The 21,621-nt window shown below is 37.9% G+C and overlaps 1 protein-coding gene across 5 annotated transcripts in view; it reads left to right on the top strand.

The window, feature by feature from the left end:
• The window catches only part of CFAP300 (cilia and flagella associated protein 300), a 33,862-nt gene extending 12,585 nt beyond the window's left edge, over positions 1-21,277 (top strand). For 3 of the 5 annotated variants that reach the window (XM_008262188.4, XM_002708590.5, XM_008262191.4), the window contains exons 3-7: positions 4,146-4,221; positions 7,867-8,033; positions 11,338-11,510; positions 18,608-18,674; positions 20,905-21,277. In XM_008262188.4, coding sequence (XP_008260410.1) covers positions 4,146-4,221; positions 7,867-8,033; positions 11,338-11,510; positions 18,608-18,674; positions 20,905-21,033 — 612 coding nt within the window. In that variant the 3' untranslated portion in view covers positions 21,034-21,277. Of the gene's footprint in view, positions 1-4,145; positions 4,222-7,866; positions 8,034-11,337; positions 11,511-12,821; positions 14,829-18,607; positions 18,675-20,904 lie in introns of those variants that run through there. The other 2 variants (XM_051849900.2, XM_017343714.3) reach the window with 2 other exon arrangements.
• Positions 21,278-21,621: the final 344 nt, after the last annotated feature.

Raw genomic sequence — 21,621 nt, forward strand, 5'->3', positions numbered from 1 at the left:
GTAATGAAAGAGGAGAATAAATTTTCGTTCATTTTGTTTCTCATGGAGAAGGAAAAGAAGTAGACTCAAATGCCTTTAGTACTGGGCTCATGGGGTATGTATATTTATGAAATTTAAGTTGAATAAGGGCAAATGGTGAGAGGATTATGGCGAGAATAGTAATTAGTCATGTGGATGTATCAAGTTGTGGCATTTCACTATGGAGAGGAGTATTTAGCTCTCATTCTCTAGTTTAAAAGGCTAGCGCTAATTTAGCTTCATAGTGAGTCTAAATCATAGATAGTGATCAGTTTTCGAAGTGTTTGAGTGGGACTATTTCAAGAACAATAGGTATGAAGCTATGGTTTGAGCCACAGATTTCTGAGCATTGACCGTAGAAAAGCCCTGGTCGAGTTGAGATAAGTGTAGCTTGATTTAGGCGTCCGGGGATGGCGTCTGTTTTTAGTCCTAATGATGGGACAGCTCATGAGTGAAGCACATCTTCTGAGGAGATTAGCATGCGGATTGGAAACTCTATTGGAAGGACAACTCGGTTATCAACTTCTAGAAGTCGCAGGTCACCTGGGTTTAGGTCGGATGTTGGGATTATATATGAGTCAAAGTTTAAATCCTCATAGTCTGTGTACTCGTAACTTCAGTACCATTGGTGGCCCATAGTTTTTACTGTCAGGGAAGGGTTGTTAATTTCATCTATTATGTACAGAATTCGTAGGGAAGGGAGTGCAATTAAAATAAGATAATGGCTGGGAGGACGGTTCAGATTGTCTCTACTTCTTGAGCATCTATTGTGCTTGTGTGAGTAAGTTTTGTAGTCAGCATAAGTGAGATAATATAAAGGACCAGGGAGCTAATTAGAAAGACGATCATAAGCGTATGGTCATGAAAGTGGAGTAATTCTTCTATAATAGGAGATGAGGCATCTTGAAAGCCTAGTTGGAATGGGTATGCCATAAAGATCTATAGGAGTTGAACCTATAAATTAACTTCGACAAAGTTATGTAATAATTTTACTATATATATATAGTAATATGTGTGTGTGTGTGTATATATAGATAGTGAGAGAGAGAATAGTTGTTACACACATGAATTTTATGCCAGTACCATGCTGTTCTAAAAACTGTAGCTTTGTAGTATGCTTTGAAGTCAGGTATTGTGATGCCTCCAACTTGATTTTTCTTGTTCAGGATCGCTTTGGCTATTCAGAGTCTTTTGTGATCCCATATAAATTTTAGGATTCCTTTTTCTACCTCTGTAAAGAATGTCATTGGTATTTTGATACAGATTGCATTGAATCTGTAGGTTGCTTTAGGTAATATAGACATTTTAATGATACTGATTCTTCTGATTCATGAGCAAGGACTATCTTTCCATTTTTTGTGTGTCCTTGATGATTTATTTAATCAGTGTTTGTTCATTTTCATTGTAGAGATCTTTTACTTCTTTGGTTACATTTATTCCTAAATAATTTTTTCCTGTGGCTATTAGGAATGGGAATTATTTCTTGATTTTTCTTTCTGTGAGTTCATCCTAACGTTACAAAAAAGCTACTTTTTGTGTGTGTGTTTATTTTGTAACCTGCAACTTTACTGAATTGGTTAGTCAATTCAAACAGCTTTTTGATGGAGTGTTTAGGTTTTTCCACGTACAACATCATGTCATCTGCAAACATGAATAATTTGACTTCCTCGTTTCCAATTTTTATGCCCTTTTGTTCTTTCTCCTTCCTAATTGCTCGTGCTAAAACTTCTCGTGCTATAGAATAAGAGTGGTGAAAGTGGACATCCTTGTCTTGTCCAGATCTGAGGGGAAATTCTTTCAGATTTCCCCCATTCCTTATGAAGCCTTTATCATTTTGAGGAATGTTTTTCTGTACCTTAGGTTTTTAATCATGAAGGGGTGTTGAAGCTTGTCAAATGCTTTCTCTGCATTTATTGAGATGAACATATGGTTTTTGTTCTTCATTCTGTTGGTGTGATTTATGATGTTTATTGATTTATGAATATTGAATTGCCCTTAGATTTCTGGGATAAGTCCCACTTCACCAAGATGTATGATCTTTTTCTTGTGGTTTTGAATTCTATTTGCTAATATCTTGTTTAGAATCTTTGCATCATCTACGTTCTGTAGTTTGCTTTCATGTCATGTCTTTGTTTAGTTTTGGTATCAAAGTAATGCTGACCTCATAAAAAAGAATTTGGCAGAGTACATCCAATTCAATATTTTGGAATAATTTGAAGAGTATTGTAGTTCCTTCCTCTTTGAATATTTTGTAGAATTCAGTAGTAAAGCCATCAGGTCCAGGACTTTTCCTTGATGGAAGACTTATGATTACTGCTTCAATCTCATTGCTTATTATGGTTCTTCTCAGGTTGTCTATATCATCTTTAGTTTATCTTGGTGGGTTATATAGATCTAGGAATTTATCCATTTCTTTGAAATTTTCCAGTTTATTAGCATATAGTTCTTCCTAGTAGCTTCTTATGATCCTTTGTATTTCAGTGGTGTTGGTTGTAATGTCTCATTTTTCATCTCTAATTTTATTTATTTGAGGAAAGCAATGCAGCTCCTCTGCCCTAAGCCCAGCAGTTGCTCAGACCCCAGTGAGCCCTCCAAGCTGAGTAAGTAAGCCAATGGATGACTGTGGAATTCCCTCTCCTCTAAGACTGCTAGTGGCAGGACTCCCAGTGATTTCTTCCTACCTTGAGGTGGTAAGATGGTGGCTCATATCCAACAGCTGGCTGTGCTCAGTGGCTGGCTGCAGTGGTGTTTCTATCTTCTCTTTTCCCATGGAGTCTTTGTTGTTGTTTTCTTTTTGCTTCTTCACTGAAAATTTCTGTCAGACTCCTGGAAATGTATCCTTCCTTTGTTCTTTTCCTATCTCAGAGCAGCTTAAGTTAGTGTGGCCATACCCTTATTCAGCCATCTTGGATTCCTCAACTGCTGATACTTGAAACTGAAGCTCTTGATTATTATCTGTTGCCACATAGAAAATTTCATTTTTAGGAAATCAAGTCTTTCATATCTCTTTATGTCAGTGTGTGAGTAGTTATTAAGACAATTCTGAAAACAAAATGGATGGAAAACAAAGTTTTCAAATGTTAAATAACTTTAATTGGACAGTTCACAGAGTTTCTACTTCTTTAGCACTCATGGTACTTATGTGAGTTAATCCTGTTGTTTGTATAATTGAAATGATATAAACAACTAAGGAGCTGATTTAGAATATGAAGTCCCAAAGATGCCTGTACTTGGGGCCAGTGCTATGGCATGGGAGGCTAACCCTCCTCCTGTAGCACCAAGAGACGCTGGTTTGTGTCCCCACTGTTCCTCTTCCAATCCAGCTCTCTACTAATGCCTGGGAAGGCAGTGGAAGGCTCAAATGCTTGGCCTGCACCATGTGGGAGACTCGGAAGAAGCTCCTGGCTCCTAGCTTCAGATAGGCCCAGCTTCTGCCACTGTAGCCATTTGGGGAGTGATCCAGCAGATGGAAGACCTCTCTTTTTGTCTCTCCTACTCTCTGTAACTCTGCCTCTCAAATAAATAAATAAATAAATGATACCTGTACTTGGACATACATTGTTGTTCATACTATTCCAGACTGAATTGTAGTGAAACTTCACTTCTTTATGAAGCATTTATGGCGCCTGCATTGTCTAACTGGTTTAACCACTACCCAGTGATGCTGGTATTCCATATGGGCATTACTTGGAGTCCCAGCCTCTCCACTTCCCATCCTGCTCCCTGCTAATACACCTGGGAAAGCAGTGGAAGATGGCCCAACTCCTGCTATCCACATGGGAGACCTGGATAGGGTTCCAGGTTCCTGGCTTTGGCCTAGCCCAGCCCTGGCTGTTGCAGCCATTTGGGGAGTGAATCAGTGGATCAGGATCTCTTTGTCTCTCTCCCTCTCCCTTATTCTCTTTCTCTCTCCCTCTTTTCTCCTTTCTCTCTCCTTTCCCTCCCTCTCTGTAATGCTGCCTTTCAAATAAATATTTTTTTAAAAAAGCATTTATTACTTATTTTACCAATATAAGATTATCCTCTTGTCTAGTTTTAAACATTATATTTTACTATAACTTTTATAAATTAATTTTTATTATTTGTAATAAAATATCTAACATGTACCCCTCAAATTTGTATTTTAGGCTTTTTTCAGACACCCAAATGTTATTCCCAATCTGAAGTTACTTTCAGATTCTTCCGGACAGTGGGTTACATTAGGTAAATAAAATTAATTTCAACTTTTCAGTTGAATATTTTACTATTATAACAAAATGTTGCCTCAGGAATTTTCATTATTAAAATGCAAATCATGAGTAATGACTCATATGTTTGATAATATCAAAATCAAGTGTGACCAGCTGTGCAAGGCTTACCTTACATCTCTCTCCTGGGAGTCTACTGCTACTGTCCTGGCTTAGCATATGAGAGTAATTTTTCTTTTTCTTAATTTGGATAATATTTAATGTGTATCTTCCATATATACTTTGCTAGATTCAGGGAACATTAAGGTAAATAAGAGAAAACCTGTTGTCAAGGAACTTGTTGATAGGTTAAGATATGTTTGTGTAGTAATGCATCACGGGTGCCACTACAGAAGTAAGACCCAGATGAGGAGTATGGTCAGTTCTACCCAGAAGGAAAGGATCAGAAATGATTCCACTGATACAGGGATGTTTATGCAAAATTTCATTTAGAGTGGGGACATGGATTTCTGACAGAGGAATCAGCTACCACAGAACATATTTTAAGAATAATAATTAAGTGGAGGACAGAGTCTTAAATTCTCAAAAGGAGAACTTTATATAGATCACATTTTCATAATACACTTAAAGAAAATTACCCAAATAGTTGAACACTAGGCAATACTCACTTAAATCTCTTAAAGATCTAAAACAATTTGCCTTTCTAACTTACAGATTTGCTTGGCACTCATTACTGCTTCAATATCTCCTATTTCTCCCTTTGGGAATGGAAGTGACTATTTCTCTTTGTCTCACCAATCTATTTTGGCAACACATTTGTCCTATTTCATAAGTTCATAGCTGGAGAGGAATTTTGCTTCAGGAAAAATCATACCTCAAGTCTCACCAATGTCTACTTTAGACAACATTTAAATGTGACTTTAGGCTTTAAAGTTGATACTTGAGTGAGCTAAAGCGTTCAAACTTGTAATAGAATGAATGTATTTTTGCATGTGATAAAAAATTAACTTGGGGGGGGACAAAATGCTATTTAATGAGTTGTATTCCCCAAAACTTATATTTTGAAGCCCTGTGAGTCCCTGCACATAAGCTCATCTAATTCTAATTCTTTCCCTTCTTCTAATACTATCACATTGAGGGTAGAGGTTTAGCATGCCAATTTTGAAGGCAGTATACAGTAAAATAGCAATGCTATTTTCATACCTCAGGATAAATGGTTTGAATTTAAATTATTTTTCTTAGCATCCAAACCCTCTTACCACTCCCCAAATCAGAGTAAGGGCAGATTTATTAAAGTGGCCCAATGTCAGTCGCTCATCGTGTGGCCACAAATCACTTATCTAAAACTGTCAGGCTCTATACTGCTCTTGTTCTTTGGTTTTTCAACAGTGCTTGAACTGCTCTATCATTTTCTATGGCCTTCTTTTCATTTTAATCCCCTAGAGGATTTTGTCTCTGAAACAAAAGAAACTGCAGCATAGCTTTTGAAATTACTGAGGCATACACAGTTCCAGTTCCTGGCTCCAGGCAACCTTTCCTCCACATTAGCCTAGCACAGGATCTTGGGAGCAACAGCAGGTCCTAGCATGACTCTGGGTGGACAGCCAAAATAGTGCAAACTATTGCTCATTTTCTTAGTCTTCTCAATCACAAGCTAGCTACTTCTCAGTGCTTCTCAAAGGTATCTAGGGAACAGATATGCCAAGGGCCATCACACTTTGAATAAAAGAACACCACCTACTCTGAGTAAATTTATGTGTATATATGTACATAAAGGAGCGACTGACTGAAGTAATAATAAAAATATTTAATCTTTATGACTTTCTGTAATTTAATAGACCCTCTAGTAGCAGAAAATCTATTCCTAAAGATGCCTTCAGGGAATAATGTGGAGTAAGGGAAAGGCATGTTGGGGAGGGGGGATGCAGAGAACTAGAGCTACAAGAGAAAAATAAACAAAACAAAACATCGTTGTTCCAGATTTCTCTGATTCTGAATTTGTGATAAATTTCAAAGCCGCACTTCATTAAGTTACCTCAACTTGGAAAGATTTTTTGGAATAAACACTAAAAATGAGACCACACAGGAGAAATTTTTTAATAGCAAGAAAATGTTTTCAAGTGAACCCTAAGGATCACTTCAGAAACATGTTAATTAAAATTTTTATAGAAACTTATAAAGCATTAAATGTAATATAAATTCAAAGTCTTATAAAGCAATTATTATGCTTTTTAAAATTTTTGTTTATTTGAGAGAAAAAGAGCTCCCATTTGCTGGTTCATTTTCTCAAGTGCCTGCAAAAGATAGGGGAGGAAGAATTCTGGTCTCCCACATGGGTGACAGGAACCCAGTGACCTGAGCCATCACTGTTGCTTCCTAGGGTTAGTATTAAGAGAATGCTAGGAGCAGAGCTGTCAAACCAGGGCACTCTTAATGTAGGACGCAGGCATGTTAACCAGTGTCTTAGCTACTAGACCAAATGCCCACCAAAATTCTTACACCTTTATATGCAGTTTTCATAGATGCACTAAAAGTGGTCTGAGAAATTCCAGTTATACAAAATAATTCATTTTTCAAGTGTTTTCTAATTTACATTTATCTAGTCCTGAAATGGTGAGATTTGTTACAAACTTATTAATAATAAATGAATAGACTGAAAAGTCAGAATTTAACAGACTCCCTAAGCTAATGTGTCTTTTGAATTCAGTCCTGTGTTTAATGGTGGGATCCCTTTATAGAAATACAGTATTAGTTGGGGGCTGGCATTGTGGCATAGCAAGTTAAGCTGCAACCTGCAGCACTGGCATCCTATATCAGACTGCCAGTTGAGTCCTGGCTGTTCAGCTTTCAGTCCAGCTCCCTGCCAATGCTCCTGGGAAAGCAGCAGAAAATGGCCCAAGTATTTGGTCCCAAGTGTCAGACTCTTGGCTTCAGCCTAACTCCACCCTGGCCGTTGTGGCCATTTGAGGAATGAACCAGTAGACTGGAAGCTCTGTCTCTGTCTCTCCCTCTCTCTGTGTCACTCTGCATTTCAAATAAATAAAATAAATATTTAAAATAGATATATTGTTAGCGATTTTGTCATTATGTGAACATCATTGTGTATTATAGGTACCTAGATGACCCATACTCCTTCTTGCCTCTTGATGCGGTCAGGACATGCAGTAACATAATACGTATGAAGTTCCTGCCAGTGTAATACAGCATACTGTTTTACATGACTATTTTATAAGTAGGAGTATGCTCTACAATAATGATAAAAAGGACAGTAAAAGTAAGCAACTATAGTATACAACAGAGTCATTTATTTTCTTTATTGGGTATTATATACTATACATGCCCATAATTGTATCGCTATACTTTTATATGACTAGCAATGCAGTAGGTTTGTTTATACCAGCATCACCACAAATACATGCATTGTACTATTGCCACTAGGTGGTAGGAAGTTTTTGCTTCATCTTAATCTCACGGAACCACCATTGTACATAAGGTCTGTCATTGACTAAAATGTCATTATTTGGTGCGTGATTGTGTATCAAAACATATGTTGTACTTGGTTACTTCTTAGAATCTTTGCATAGTGATTTATTTTGGAAGTAATTGAAAATACTAAATTGATTTGTGTATCTCTGTTCTTTATAAAATACCTTTTTTTCAGGAACTGAAGTGAAAAAAATTGAAGCTATAAATGTTCCTTGCAGACAGCTTTCAATGTCATTTTTTGATCGGTTATATGATGAAAATATTGTCCGAGACAGTGGACATATCGTTAAGTGTTTAGATTCTTTTTGCGACCCATTTCTCATTTCTGATGAGTTACGAAAAGTAAGTACAGCTTTTTCAAATTTCATGGTAGAATTTTATTCAGGAAATACAAAATGTCAAAAACTTTTGCCTGTCTAAAACCCATACATACCTCTTGTTAATAAATGATGAGCAGTATTAATCATTACATTGATATATTTTTTATTGGGTGGTACTTATACTGTCAACTCAATTATTTGTGTAATTCAGTAGTTCCCAGTGGGGTGCTATTGACATCTGATGGCTAGGTGCTGCTAAAAATCATGCAGTCTTTTATAGCCAAGTTACTTGAGCCACAATGTCAGTTGTGTGCAAGTAGAGAAATCCTGGCCTATTCAATTAATGTCTACTTTTCTTCAATATGAGATTCTTATGAAATTAAGAATAAAAAACATTACTAGAGTAGAAGAATGTTTTCCTTATTGATATGAACAATAAAGTCATTTGATTAGCTAAACTAAATTTTGTTTTAGTGAAAAGTACACTGAACCTAGAATAAGATTTATTATTTATGTAATCGTAGACAAATCATTCAATCTCTTGAGTTTCAGAATCTTATCTATTTAACACAAAGATGAAAATGCCCATTCTACCCTCCTAAAATCATTGATAAAATGAATTGAGGGAGAATTTAAATATATTTTTAGAAAGCATGAAATGCTATTAAAATGAAATATGATATTATCATTATTGAGAGTATTAAAAAGTGATTAAAAATTACAGCTTTGATATCAATTATATATTATATATTGGCACCCATGTGGGAAACCCAGAGGAAGCTCCTGCCTCCTGGCTTCGGATCAGCTCAGTTCTGGCTGTTTCAGTCATCTGGGGAGTGAACCGGCAAATGGAGGACTGACTCTCTCTCTCTCTCTCTCTCTCTCTCTCTTTCTCTTTCTCTTTCTCTTTCTCTTTCTCTTTCTCTTTCTCTCTGCCTGTGCCTCTACCTGTTAACTCTGCCTTCAAATAAATAAATAAATCTTTATTTAAAAAATAAAAAAGAAGGTACTATTCAGGACATGTTGGTCAATATTTCCCTTCTTTTGTGTATGGCTAATTTCAGCTCTTTTCTTCATTGGTCTACTCTGGCTAAGGGTCTCAAGACCCTTGCATCTAACTTCAGAGAATTCACCATCACTTCTACAGAAAGATCCCCATCAATAGACTAGTTTAAAAGAAGAATTTGTTTTCCAGCAGAATGATCTGCAAAACTTCGTGCTACCTGTCTTATTTACTACCATGAATAACATCTCTATTCCTGAGGTGGTGGGATTCAGTGTTTTTCTGCTGCTTGCCTGTATGCTCTGTTCTTGTGCTCCTTGTTATTCTGTGGCAACAGCAAGGGTTTTTAATTTGATTGTTTTTGGGGTGAAAAACAAATAACTTAAGCTTTAGCTGGAACTACAAAGGGCTCCTCATTGTACAGCACAGATGTTCCTGGCAACTGTAATGTAAATACTGATAACCTCCTTCCTGACTACAGTGCAGGAGTTTGACTCATTAGCAGCTGCATACCTGAGGTCTGCAAGGGGAAAGAGATCTGTATGTAAATGGAGAGAGTTAATAGCTATAGAATATTTTAACATTATTTCCAAAAAATTAAGTTACTGTATTTTTTAAAAAATGGCAGAAGCCTAATCCAATATTTGAGTGTGTTCCTGTAAGGAATGCATTAACTATTCCCTCTTAAGTGCTTTATCCACCCTTGTGTTAAGCTAGATCTTCAGATAGCTACAAACATGGGCTTTGATAGCACATAATTTCCTTACAGGGAGGAGAGTTGGAAGGAAGAGAGGCAGGGAGAGAGGTAGGAAGGGAGGGAAGGGAGATATGCAAGTGTTAGATGTGGCACACCCAGAGAGCAATAAACTATGGACCACTTCCTCTTGCCTGTCTTCTACCATATACAAGTATAAACTTGGCTTTCTTCAAGTCATTGTAAATAAACTGTATGGATAATACCATGGAATTTATTATTTTAAAATGCCATTTATATAGTGACCTTGTGTCATTTTCAAATTGTAAATAAGCTTAATCAGTTTTCCTAAATAAGTATTCTTCTTGCTACCAGATGGCATTCTTACATAACATCATGTTTCCTTCATTTACTTATATGGTATATTATTAAGTGTTAGGCACAATTCTTATGTGGCCTTTCTCTGTCTAGAGTTCTTTATATATATGTTTTCTCTTGGTATTTTATTTTTTTGGTTAAAGTTTTTTATCTTTCATTATTTTGGTCTTATTGTATCCATATTATATTGTTAGCTATTTCACATTCTTTTAAAAAAAAGATTTATTGATTCATTGATTTATATGAAAGGTAGAGTAACAGAGGGACAGACAGAAAAAGACATCTTCCATCTGCTGGTTCATTCCCCAAGTAGCCACAATAGGCAGGGCTGGAGCCGGCTGAAGCCAGGAGCCAGGAACGCAATCCTGGTCTCCCAAATGAGTGACAGGGACTCAAATACTTATCTTTCACTGCTTTCCCAAGCACATTAGCAGGAAGCTAGATTGGAAGTAGAGTAGCCAGGATTGCAATCTGATATGGGATGCTGGCATTGCAAGCATCAGCTTAACCTGATGTACCATAACACTGTCCCATTCAAATTCTTTTTGAAAGTAGGCAGGATATAAAAAAATTCAAGAGAATAAACATAATAGTCTACTTTTCATTTATATTCTTGTTCATACTCACTACCATCAATAAATTAATCAATTGTTTGTGTGACTAATGGTGCAAGAATATCTCCCACATCAGACCTAGTTGAGTGTTAACAAAGTCTGAGGAGACCAAGAGTCAGTGTAGATATTTAGTGTATGAAGTAATCTTAGAAAGGAGAGCGGGAAAAGGGGAAGAGAATTTGAGGCTCCAACACCTGCATAGTTTAAACTTGAGTAAGGATAAGAGACATGGTGATCCAAACATTGTAAAGTGAAAGCACTTACAAAATGACCACTAGTGTGTAAGTCAAAATGATGAGGAGATATCTTATGAGATGGAGAAGTTTTCCCATTGGTTTGTGCTCCCATTAATTTCCAAATAAGATTTGAGGTGCCCTCACACTAGATATACAATGGCACTAGAATAATTACTAAATATTTACACTAGGGCTAAGAAATTAAGCAGAACAGAAGGCTTAGCTTCTGTGTTTTAAAATTTAAAATTTGATTTTTTTATTGAATGTCAGTACCTAATGACAAAAAAGAAGCATAGATCTGTATAGCTGCGTCTCCAGCTTCGTCAGTTCTGCTTCTTAAAGTAGATCTAAGGTTATTTTTAAGTATATAAATTGAAACTTCTAAAAAATTGTCATTTTAGGTTTTATTAGAGGAAGACTCAGAAAAATATGAAGTATTCAGCCAGCCAGATAGAGAAGAGTTCCTGTTTTGTCTTTTTAAACATCTTTGCCTTGGTGGATCCCTTTGTCAGTATGAAGATGAGATTTATCCATATCTGGAAACAACAAAGTTTATCTATAAAGATCTGGTGAGGTAATATTGCTAGATAATAACATGTAAATCTTTAATGAGTAAAGCAATGTATTTGTTAATCATGTTGGAATTCCGCAGTATCACTTGTAGTCATATTAGCAAGCAAAGTGTAGAAAAACAGCATTACTTTGAACCCCTCTCACAAAATTTCTGGATATCCCTGATTCTCTTACAGTTCTCCATTCATTCACCATCTTCTTCATCTCTTGTTCCCTCATGCAGACCTTCCACCTACTGTATTGCTTATTAGCAACTACCATCTTGCAGGCCTCCTTCTCCCTGTACTCACCAACACTAGACCTTTCAAATAGCAAAGGAACACAAGAAATCTCTTAGAATCTTTGAGTTTGCTTGACTAACAATAAAAAAATTACTACCTTTGTTCCAAAGAGGTGGAAGAATTTTCATCTAGGTGTAATCTTTGCCTTTTCTAATTAATTCTGAAGCTATACAATTTGTTTTTGGTATTCTACCAGGGCTTTTGTTTTTCTTTAAAGATCAAATGAGAATTAAAACTTTACAACTTTTTAAATCTATACTTGTATTTTGACTGAAGCAAATGATGTTTGTTTGAATCATCCTTAGAAGCAAAAAGGGTAGAATAGGAGAAAGCAAATGGTCCTAGGGCTCGTTATATAATATTTATTTTAATAAAAAAGCAATAGAATTAACTTTGCATTGCTAATTGCTACTTTCTTTGTATTCAACATCTGAATTCTCATCCATTCCTTTTGTCATTTAGCTATATAACAGGCTGCATTATTTAGTTGTTTGTTTAGGTTATTTTTGATATGGTTTTAAAAACAAATATTTCTATAATTTGTCATTTTAGTGAAACATTTTGCCAATACATAAAAATTATTGGAAGAGCCATGTTAGAAACAGAATTTCAATAAAAGCATACAAATACCTACATCAAGAATATTCTATCCTAATCATTTGCATGTCTTACAAAACTTGCTAGGCCACTTCTAACACTCCTGAAGATACTCCTTGGTATACCCTAGACGTATACACAAATGCATGCAAGCACACATCCTGCCACCACTAGTACTGCGGTGTGTTGTATCCCATCAGCAACAGGAACCTGTGGAATTCCTCACTACCATGCTCTGTTTGGGAGGAGATTCTGTTGGAGAAACTTGAAATAGAAAAAAATCTTAGAACCTACACGTTGCAGAAACTGCCATTTTTCTCAACATTCCCCTCTTTAGATTCTCACCTGTATTTTTTGTATGCTGAAAAAAAGTATGATATGACAAGTGACAGTTACTCATAAAATGAATGGCCAAGTTTCGTAACATCTTTTAGGAAGAAGAGGATTTTTTTTCCCCTGTGGAATCAATCAGGCAACCAGCAAGTATTAATATGGTGCAAACTCTATCAAGATCTAAAGGGACTAGAAGAGGAACATCAGGCAGTCCTTGATCTTAAGAAGTTACAACAAAATAACATACTAAAGAATAGTAAAGTACTTGTATGGAATCTTTAAAGCAAATTGTTTATATAATCCAGTGTTCGGTTATTTATAGGCAAATGTTTATAGCTCCTTATACTTACACTGTAATTAGTAAGCCCAGAAGTTAGAAAGAAGTAATTATCAGTGCAGATGTTAGCAGTCAGGCAATTCTTACTGGAAAGAAGTCCATGAAGACCAACAGAGAGGACATAAGTCTGTTCCCATTTCATGGTAGGTGCATGCCAAGTCTGTCATGGCAGGGGAAACAAGGAAGGACACCAGCCCAATTACAGCAGTGCTTTCCTCTGAAACCATTAAATATTATTCTTTATGTCCCACGTTTAACATGCCTATGAATTTCTTTGCTGAATGAGGTGAGAATATGAAATGATCTTTCCAAAGCAACTGCATTAGAAAATTATGATTTAAGCTGAAAATAGATCTACCATATGACCCAGCAATCCCACCTTCTGGGAATTTACCCAAATAAAATGAAATCAGCATAACAAAGAGTTGTCTACTTAATACATTATTCCTCTTAGTAGTTTTTTTGTCTGTTCTACTTAATATGACTGGTTTAATTCTGTAATTAATACACAGTTATTCTTAAGTGTTAAAAATTAACTGAAATGTGATCCCTGTTAAACATAAGAGTGGGAATAAGAGAGGGAAGAGATGTATAATTTGGGACATGCTCAAGCTGACTTGCCCCAAATGGTAGAGTTAAAAACATACCAGGGGGGCCGGCGCCGCGGCTCACTAGGCTAATCCTCAGCCTAGCGGCGCCGGCACACCGGGTTCTAGTCCCGGTCGGGGCGCCGGATTCTGTCCCGGTTGCCCCTCTTCCAGGCCAGCCCTCTGCTGTGGCCAGGGAGTGCAGTGGAGGATGGCCCAGGTGCTTGGGCCCTGCACCCCATGGGGAGACCAGGAAAAGCACCTGGCTCCTGGCTCCTGCCATCGGATCAGCGCGGTGCGCCGGCCGCAGCGCGCCGGCCGCGGCGGCCATTGGAGGGTGAACCAACAAAAAAAGGAAGACCTTTCTCTCTGTCTCTCTCTCTCTCTCACTATCCACTCTGCCTGTCAAAAAAAAAAAAAAAAAAAAAAAATACCAGGGGATTCCAATTCAATCCCATCAAGGTGGCATGTACCAATGCCATCTCACTATTCCAAGTGATCAATTTCTGTTCACAATTGATCATAATGAAAGGACTAAGAGTCAAAGGGAGCACATAAACAAGTCTAGTACCTGCTAACACTAACCGATGGAATAAATAAAGGGGAGAGTGATCCAACATGGGAAGTGAGATACTCAGCAGACTCATAGAATGGCAGATGTCCTAAATAGCACTCTGGACTCAGAATCAGCTAAAGGCATTCGGATCTGGCTGAAAAGCCCATGAGAGTATTTCAGGCATGGAAAGCCAAGACACTCTGGCAAAAGATCTCTGCGAGTGAGATCCCAGTGGAAAGAACAGGTCTTCAAAGAAGGAGGTACCTTTCTCTGAAGGGAGGAGAGAACCTCCACTTTGACTATGACCTTGTCTAAACAAGATAAGAGTCGGAGAACTCAGACGGCTTCCATAGCCTTGGAAACTCATGACTGGAGCATAGGGAGATTACTGATGCCATAGACAGGAGTGTCAATTGGTAAAGTCAACAACAGGAGTCACTGTGCACTTACTCCTCATGTAGGATCTCTGTCCTTAATGTGCTGTGTATTGAGATTTAATGCTATAACGAGTACTCAAACAATATATTTCACTTTGTGTTTTCATGGGGGTGCAAACTGTTGAAATCTTTACTTAATGTATACTAAACTGATCTTCTGTAAAAAAAAAAAAAAAAAAAAAAAAAAGAAATTATCAACTCCCAACTTGACTCTCACTGGGATTAAACATGACAATAGGTCTGATCTGATTTCATCATCACTTAAAAAAAATCATCTATTATTTTTCACTTTATGTTTCTGTGTGAGAGCATACTGTTGAAATCCTTACTTAATGTATACTAAACTGATCTTCTGTATATTAAGATAATCGAAAATGAATCTTGATGTGAATGGAAGGGGAGAGGGAGTGGGAAAGGGGAGGGTAGTGGGTGGGAGGGACGGTATGGGGGGGAAGCCATTGTAATCCATAAATCGCACTTTGGAAATTTATATTCATTAAATAAAAGTTAAAAAAAAAAAAAGAAAGAGTTGTCTGTACCCTCATGTTCACTGCAGCTCAATTCACAATAGCTAAGTTATGGAATCAGTCTAGATGTCCAACTGATGACTGGGTAAAGAAATTATGGCATATATACACTATGGAATACTACTCAGCCATAAAAAAGAATGAAATTGTGTCTTTTGCAACAAAATAGATGCAACTAAAAACCATTATACTTAATGAAATAAGCCAGTCCCATAAAGACAAATACCATATGTTTTCCCTGATCTGTGTTAACTAATAGAGTATCTAAAATATAATGTATAGAAGTGAAATTGACATTTTGAGATTCAATGATTGTTTACAGCTCTGTTCTCCACTGTTAAAGAACAGAGGGTTGTTTTTTTTTTTTCTCCTAATACTCTTTGTTCAACTCTACTTACTCTATGGTTAATCTGATGAGTAAAAGGTAAACTTAAAATTGATCTTTGTAAAAATTAAGAGTGGGAATAGGTGAGAGATGAGGAAGAAGAGTGGGAACTCAGGCAGCAGGGAGGGTATAGTGGGAAGAATCACTATGCTCCTAAATGTATACATGAAATGTATGAAATTTGTATACCATAAATAAAATTTTTTTAAAAAATTATGATTAAACTAAATTCAAGATAATTTAGATGCCAACACAAAACAATTGAGTGGATTAAATGATCTCAGAGTCCCTTTAGAGCTATGTTGACTTGCTTAGCACATAAACCATTTGTGGCTTTTCTAGTACTGGTAATGCTGATTGGAGTCAGATGCTGCGTTATCTATTAAGGCTCTAGCTGTTAGTGGTAAAGATATAGAGTGGATTAAAATAGCAATTGTCATGGAACATTTTAGTGGAAAAAGCTTAGGTGGAATGTGAAGTATCTGCAATAATTTCTCAGAATTCTGAGCCACATATCTAATCATGTAGTTTGTACAAGCTAATTTATGCAAGGTGGGTTTTTTTTCCTGTTTCTGAACTTGACTTTTGGATATTCTTGCATGCTTTAGAAAAACATCTGCTACCTTCTATTATGCTTGTACATGCAGTAACTGCTTTATAGTGTCTAACCTGCCCTAGCAGATAAACATCTTTACTGATCTATTCCAGCAAAATCCATCTGTAGCTGTTGAGGGCACGCTAGAGAGTGGGATTTTAGGAACCCCTGGCTCAAGCAAAAGAGTAAAATCATTTTTAAAATATTTTCTTCCTCTTCCATTATTAAAAATCCCATAAAATATACCTTTTAACTGTTTGGGGGAAATGCCATCTTTTTTTTTTAAAGACTTATTTATTCATTTGAAAGGCAGAGTTAAAGAGAGGCAGAGACAGAGAGAAGGGTCTTTCATCCGCTGATTCACTCCCCAGCCGGAGCTGGACTGATCTGAACCCAGGAGCCAGGAGCCTCTTCCAGGTCTCCCATGCGAGTACAGGGGCCCAAGCACTTGGGCCATCTTCCATTTCCTTTCCAGGCTATAGCAGAGACCTGGATCAGAAGTGGAGCAGTCAGGACTCAAACCAGCACCCATATGGGATGCTGACACTGCAGACGGTGGTTGCCCACCACACCACAGCACTGGCCCCAGGAAATGCCTTCTATTCAAGGATTATTGTTCCTTTAAATCAGTTAAGCAGGATTTTGGAACCATCTTTTTAAAGAGTAAATAATCAGTTGTTTCATTACATTTCAAAAATGTATATGCAGAAATAATTTCATAGTTACTAAGCATGCCTGTATCTTTTCTACTTTAAATGTTAAACACCTGTTCTTTGTCAAAGTTTTTGGAGAATTCCCAAACTACATATCCACTCCAGATGTGAAATTTTATTATTTGAACTAAGAAGCTTAGATTATGGCCTTCAGATGACAGTTAAGCATTAGGATCCTTATTTTTTATTTTAAATGAACAGAGTTACTTAAGTTTGGAGTTTATATTAGACTGATCCACAGAAATTATCACAAATTATATAATAAACATTTTTATTAATAATTGTATAATTTCACTCTTTTTTTGATAGGCAGAGTTAGACAGTGAGAGAGAGAGACAGAGAGAAAGGTCTTCCTTTCCATTGGTTAACCCCCCCAAATGGCTGCTACGGCTGGCATGCTGCACTGATCCGAAGCCAGGAGCCAGGTGCCCCCTCCTGGTCTCCCATGCGGGTGCAGGGCCCACCTGGGCCATCCTCCACTGCATTCCTGGGCCACAGCAGAGAGCTGGACTGGAAGAGGAGCAACCGGGACAGAATCCAGTGCCCCAACCAGGACTAGAACCTGAGGTGCTGGCACCGCAGGCGGAGGATAAGCCTAGTGAATCATGGCGCTGGCCATAATTTCACTCTTAAAATATCATATGGAGGGGCTGGCACAGTAGCGCAGCAGGTTAAAGCCTTGGCCTGAAGCGCTGGCATCCCATACGAGCAACCAGTTTGAGTCCTGGCTGCTCCTCTTCTGATCCAGCTCTCTGCTGTGGCCTAGGAAAGCAGTAGAAGATGGCCAGAGTCCTTGGGCCCCTGTACCCACATGGGAGACCCGGAAGAAGCTCCTAGCTTTGGATCGGCACAGCTCTGGCCGTTGCCGTCAATTAGGGAGTGAACCAGCAGATGGAAGACCTCTATCTCTACCTCTCTCTGTATTCTGACTTTCAAATAAATAAAATAAATCTAAAAAAAAAAAATACAACTATGAGGAAGTAATTAGTGACAGCTAAGATTTGATACAGTGCAGTTATTAGTAGAACACCAGGGGTGGGCATTTGGCCAAGTGGTTATGATGCATGCCTATAGTCCACATTGGAGTACCTAGGTTCTACTCCCTACTCTGGTTCCTGTTTCCAGCCTCCTGCCAATGCATACTCTGAGAGACAGTAGTGTTGGCCATCTTCCCCTGCTTTCCCAGGCACATTACAGGGAGCTGAATCAGAAGTGGAACAGCCAGGACTATAGCCGGAGGCTGTTTTACCCACTATACCACAGCGCTGGCCCCAGGTTTATTTTTATCCTGCGTCTTTACCTAAACTTTAAATCTGATTTTAATATTTATAGAGCCTACTCCTCCCTTTATACAGTTATATATAAATATATACACACTTTATAATGAAAGGCAGAGTTACAGAGAGAGAGAGAAATCTTCCATCTGCTGACTCACTCCCCTAATTCCTGCACACAATCCCAAACCCAACCCAGAAATCAGAAACTCCATCTAGGTCTCCCATGTGGGTACAACAGCTCAAGTAATTGGGCCATCCTCTACTACTTTCCCACATGCATTACTGGGGAGCTGGATTGGAAGGATTCAAATTGGTGCCTATAGATGGAATGCAGGCAGTTGATCAACCAGCTAAAACACAATGCCAGCTCCTTTTAAATAAGAACACCTAAATACTAAGAGGAATTGTTATTTAAAGTGTGTTATGACAATTCTTGTTATGTTTTAAATGGACCTTTTTATTCCTTTTTTTAGTGTTCGAAAGAATCCTCAAACCAAGAAAATACAAATTACCTCTTCTGTCTTTAAAGTTACAGCGTATGTAAGTATTGAGGAGAAATTTGCAACAAATGAGTCCAATTACTTGTTAATGAATAGTTATTAGAACTAGAATTATAAATTAAGATATTATGTCTAGGAGAAAAGATGATGATATATAATGTTTTGGTAAAAGAGGGTATATGCTTATCTTTGAAGGACAGTTTGAACTTCTCCCCTTGCTCCCTTTCTGCTCTCTGTATCGAGTAATATTCACTACTTTTTTTATAGCTAAATCTGTGACTCAGATGAAATGGAATACAGTTCTCGAGTCTCTCAATCCGTAATTTATAAGACATTTTTTTTTTGTTGACAGGCAGAGTTAGAGAGAGAGAGACAGAGAGAAAGGTCTTCCTTTTCCATTGGTTCTCCCCCCAAATGGCCACTACAGCCAGTGCGCTGCGGGCAGCGCACTGCACCAATCCAAAGCCAGGAGCTAGGTGCTTCCTACTGGTCTCCATTGCAGGTACAGGGCCCAAGGACCTGGGCCATCCTCCACTGCACTCCCGGGCCACAGCAGAGAGCTGGACTGGAAGAGGAGCAACCGGGACAGAATCCAGCGCCCCAACCGGGACTAGAATCCAGGGTGCCGGTGCTGCAGGTGGAGGATTAGCCTAGTGAGCTGGGTGCCGGCCAACAATTTTTTTAAATTTCTTTTTTTTTTTTTTTTTTGAAAGGCAGTGAGAGAGAGAGAGAGAGAGAGAGAGAGGAAGTGAGCTCCCAGCCAGCATTTTACTACTTCAATTCACAAATGCCCACAACAGCTGGGGCTGGGACAAAGCTGGAAACACAATCCAGGCCTCCCATGAGCAGGAGGAACTCAGTTACTTCTGCCATTACTGCTACCTCCCAGGATCTTAACTGGGAGGAAGCTGGAGTCAGGAGTCAGGAACCAGAGCTGGGAATCAAACCCAGGTACACCAATATGGGATGAGGGCATCTTAACCACTAGGCTAAATGCACACTCCCTATAAGGCAAATTAAGTAAAAACGCTATAAATGTCTTTGTATTACAGAATCTGATAGTTGAATTTTAGTACCATACAAAAATATATATGAAGCAGTTTCTAAGTATGTTTGTTCAATAATGTAAATGTTTATTAAATATCTACAGTGAGCAGCTAATTTGCTAGGCTAGGGCACAACGATAAATAAATAGTCCCTGCTTCCCTACCACAGAGTAACCTTGTTCTAAAAGAAAACAAAGTGGCCGGCGCCACAGCTCACTTGGCTAATACTCTGCCTGTGGTGCTGGCACCCCAGGTTCAGTCTCGGTTAGGGCGCCGGGTACTAGTCCCAGTTATTCCTCTTCCGGTCCAGCTCTCATCTGTGGCCCATGAGGGCAGCGGAGGATGGCCCAAGTGCTTGGGCCCCTGCACCCGCATTGGGAGACTGAGAGGAAGCATCTGGCTCCTGGCTTCGGATCAGTGCAGCACCGGCCAGCCGTAGCGGCCACTTGGGGAGTGAACCACCAGAAAAAGGAAGACCTTTCTCTCTGTCTCTCTCTCTCTCAGTCTATAACTCTCTCTCTCTCTCTCTTTCTCTCTTTCTCTCTTTCTCTCACTGTCTAACTCTGCCTGGCAAATGAATAAATAAATAAAAGAAAACAAAGTAAGAATAAATTGTTAAATAGAAAATTTTGGCAATATTAGCAGTTTTCAAAAAAGATTTATTTGAAAAGCAGAGTTATAGAAAAGAGAGAGAGGGAGAGAGATTTCCCACTGCTGGTTCACTAATCAGATTTCTGCAATGGCCACAGCTGGGAACTTCATCTGGGTCTTCCACATGGGTGGCAGGGACACAAGCATTAAGCTATCTTCTGCTGCCTTCCCAGGCACATTAGCAGGGAGCTGGACCGGAAGTAGAGCAACCTGAACTGGAACCAGCACTCACATGGGATTATCAGAATCACAGGCAATGGGTTAACCCACTATGCCACAATGCTGATCCCTTAAAGCACTTTTTAGAAGTGTTAGGATTTCCCTTTGGACTATAAATTCCTTAAGGTCAAGAATTATGCATGTATGTATGGTATATATGTGTTCCTAACATAGTATACCATGCTATCTATGTATATATGTGTTCCTATCTAAAAATACTAGTTAACTGCTAATTTATTGTCAAAGATTTTATGTGTTTCATAATGTTTTGACAGAAAATATATAATAGTCAAGTAAGTTGATTATCTTTTAAATGTAGTTGTGTACTAACTAATTCAGATTTATCTTTCCCAGGATTATGCTGGTATGTGCTATCCTTCAACAAAGCATCATGAACAAACATTTTCCTACTTTATTGTGGATCCTATCAAGCGTCATGTTAATGTTTTATATCACTGTTTTGGTGTGGGGGAAATGTCCTGATACTCTCACATTATCTTATCTACTATTTTTAATTGACCATTTTATTGCTAATTTTTAGATAAAAATTTACCTTGCAAATTAATTTAAGTAACATGTAAAGAAATTGCTTAAAGAAAAAAAAAAAACCAAGATACCTTTACAGTTGTAACAGAGAACTAAACTAAACTTCTATACCACTAATCATTAATGTGAATTATTAGCTTCTTTTAACATTTCATTTGAATAAATTTGTTCATTGTACAAAGGTTTGCATCTGTAAACCTCCCATTCTTTTGCTTCATTTGTTATACTTAAAATCCTCAATAAGAAATAATGTTCTGAAAGTATTTACAAACTCTGTGTCACATAATAAATTAAAACTTCAGCTCTCCACAGCTGATACAAGAACAATATATAAACAGATAAAATTTCACTGCTGGTATTATTGAGTTGGAAAAGGAGAAACAAGTTGTTTTGTTTTGTCATTCATTACATTGATAGAATGAACATACAACTTAGATATTTTAGTGGGCAAACTGGTTGACAGGCCAGCGCTGTGGCTCACTAGGCTAATCCTCCGCCTGTGGCGCCGGCACCCTGGGTTCTAGT

Source organism: Oryctolagus cuniculus, chromosome 1 (genome assembly GCF_964237555.1).
Source record: "Oryctolagus cuniculus chromosome 1, mOryCun1.1, whole genome shotgun sequence".
Classification (NCBI taxonomy): domain Eukaryota; kingdom Metazoa; phylum Chordata; class Mammalia; order Lagomorpha; family Leporidae; genus Oryctolagus; species Oryctolagus cuniculus.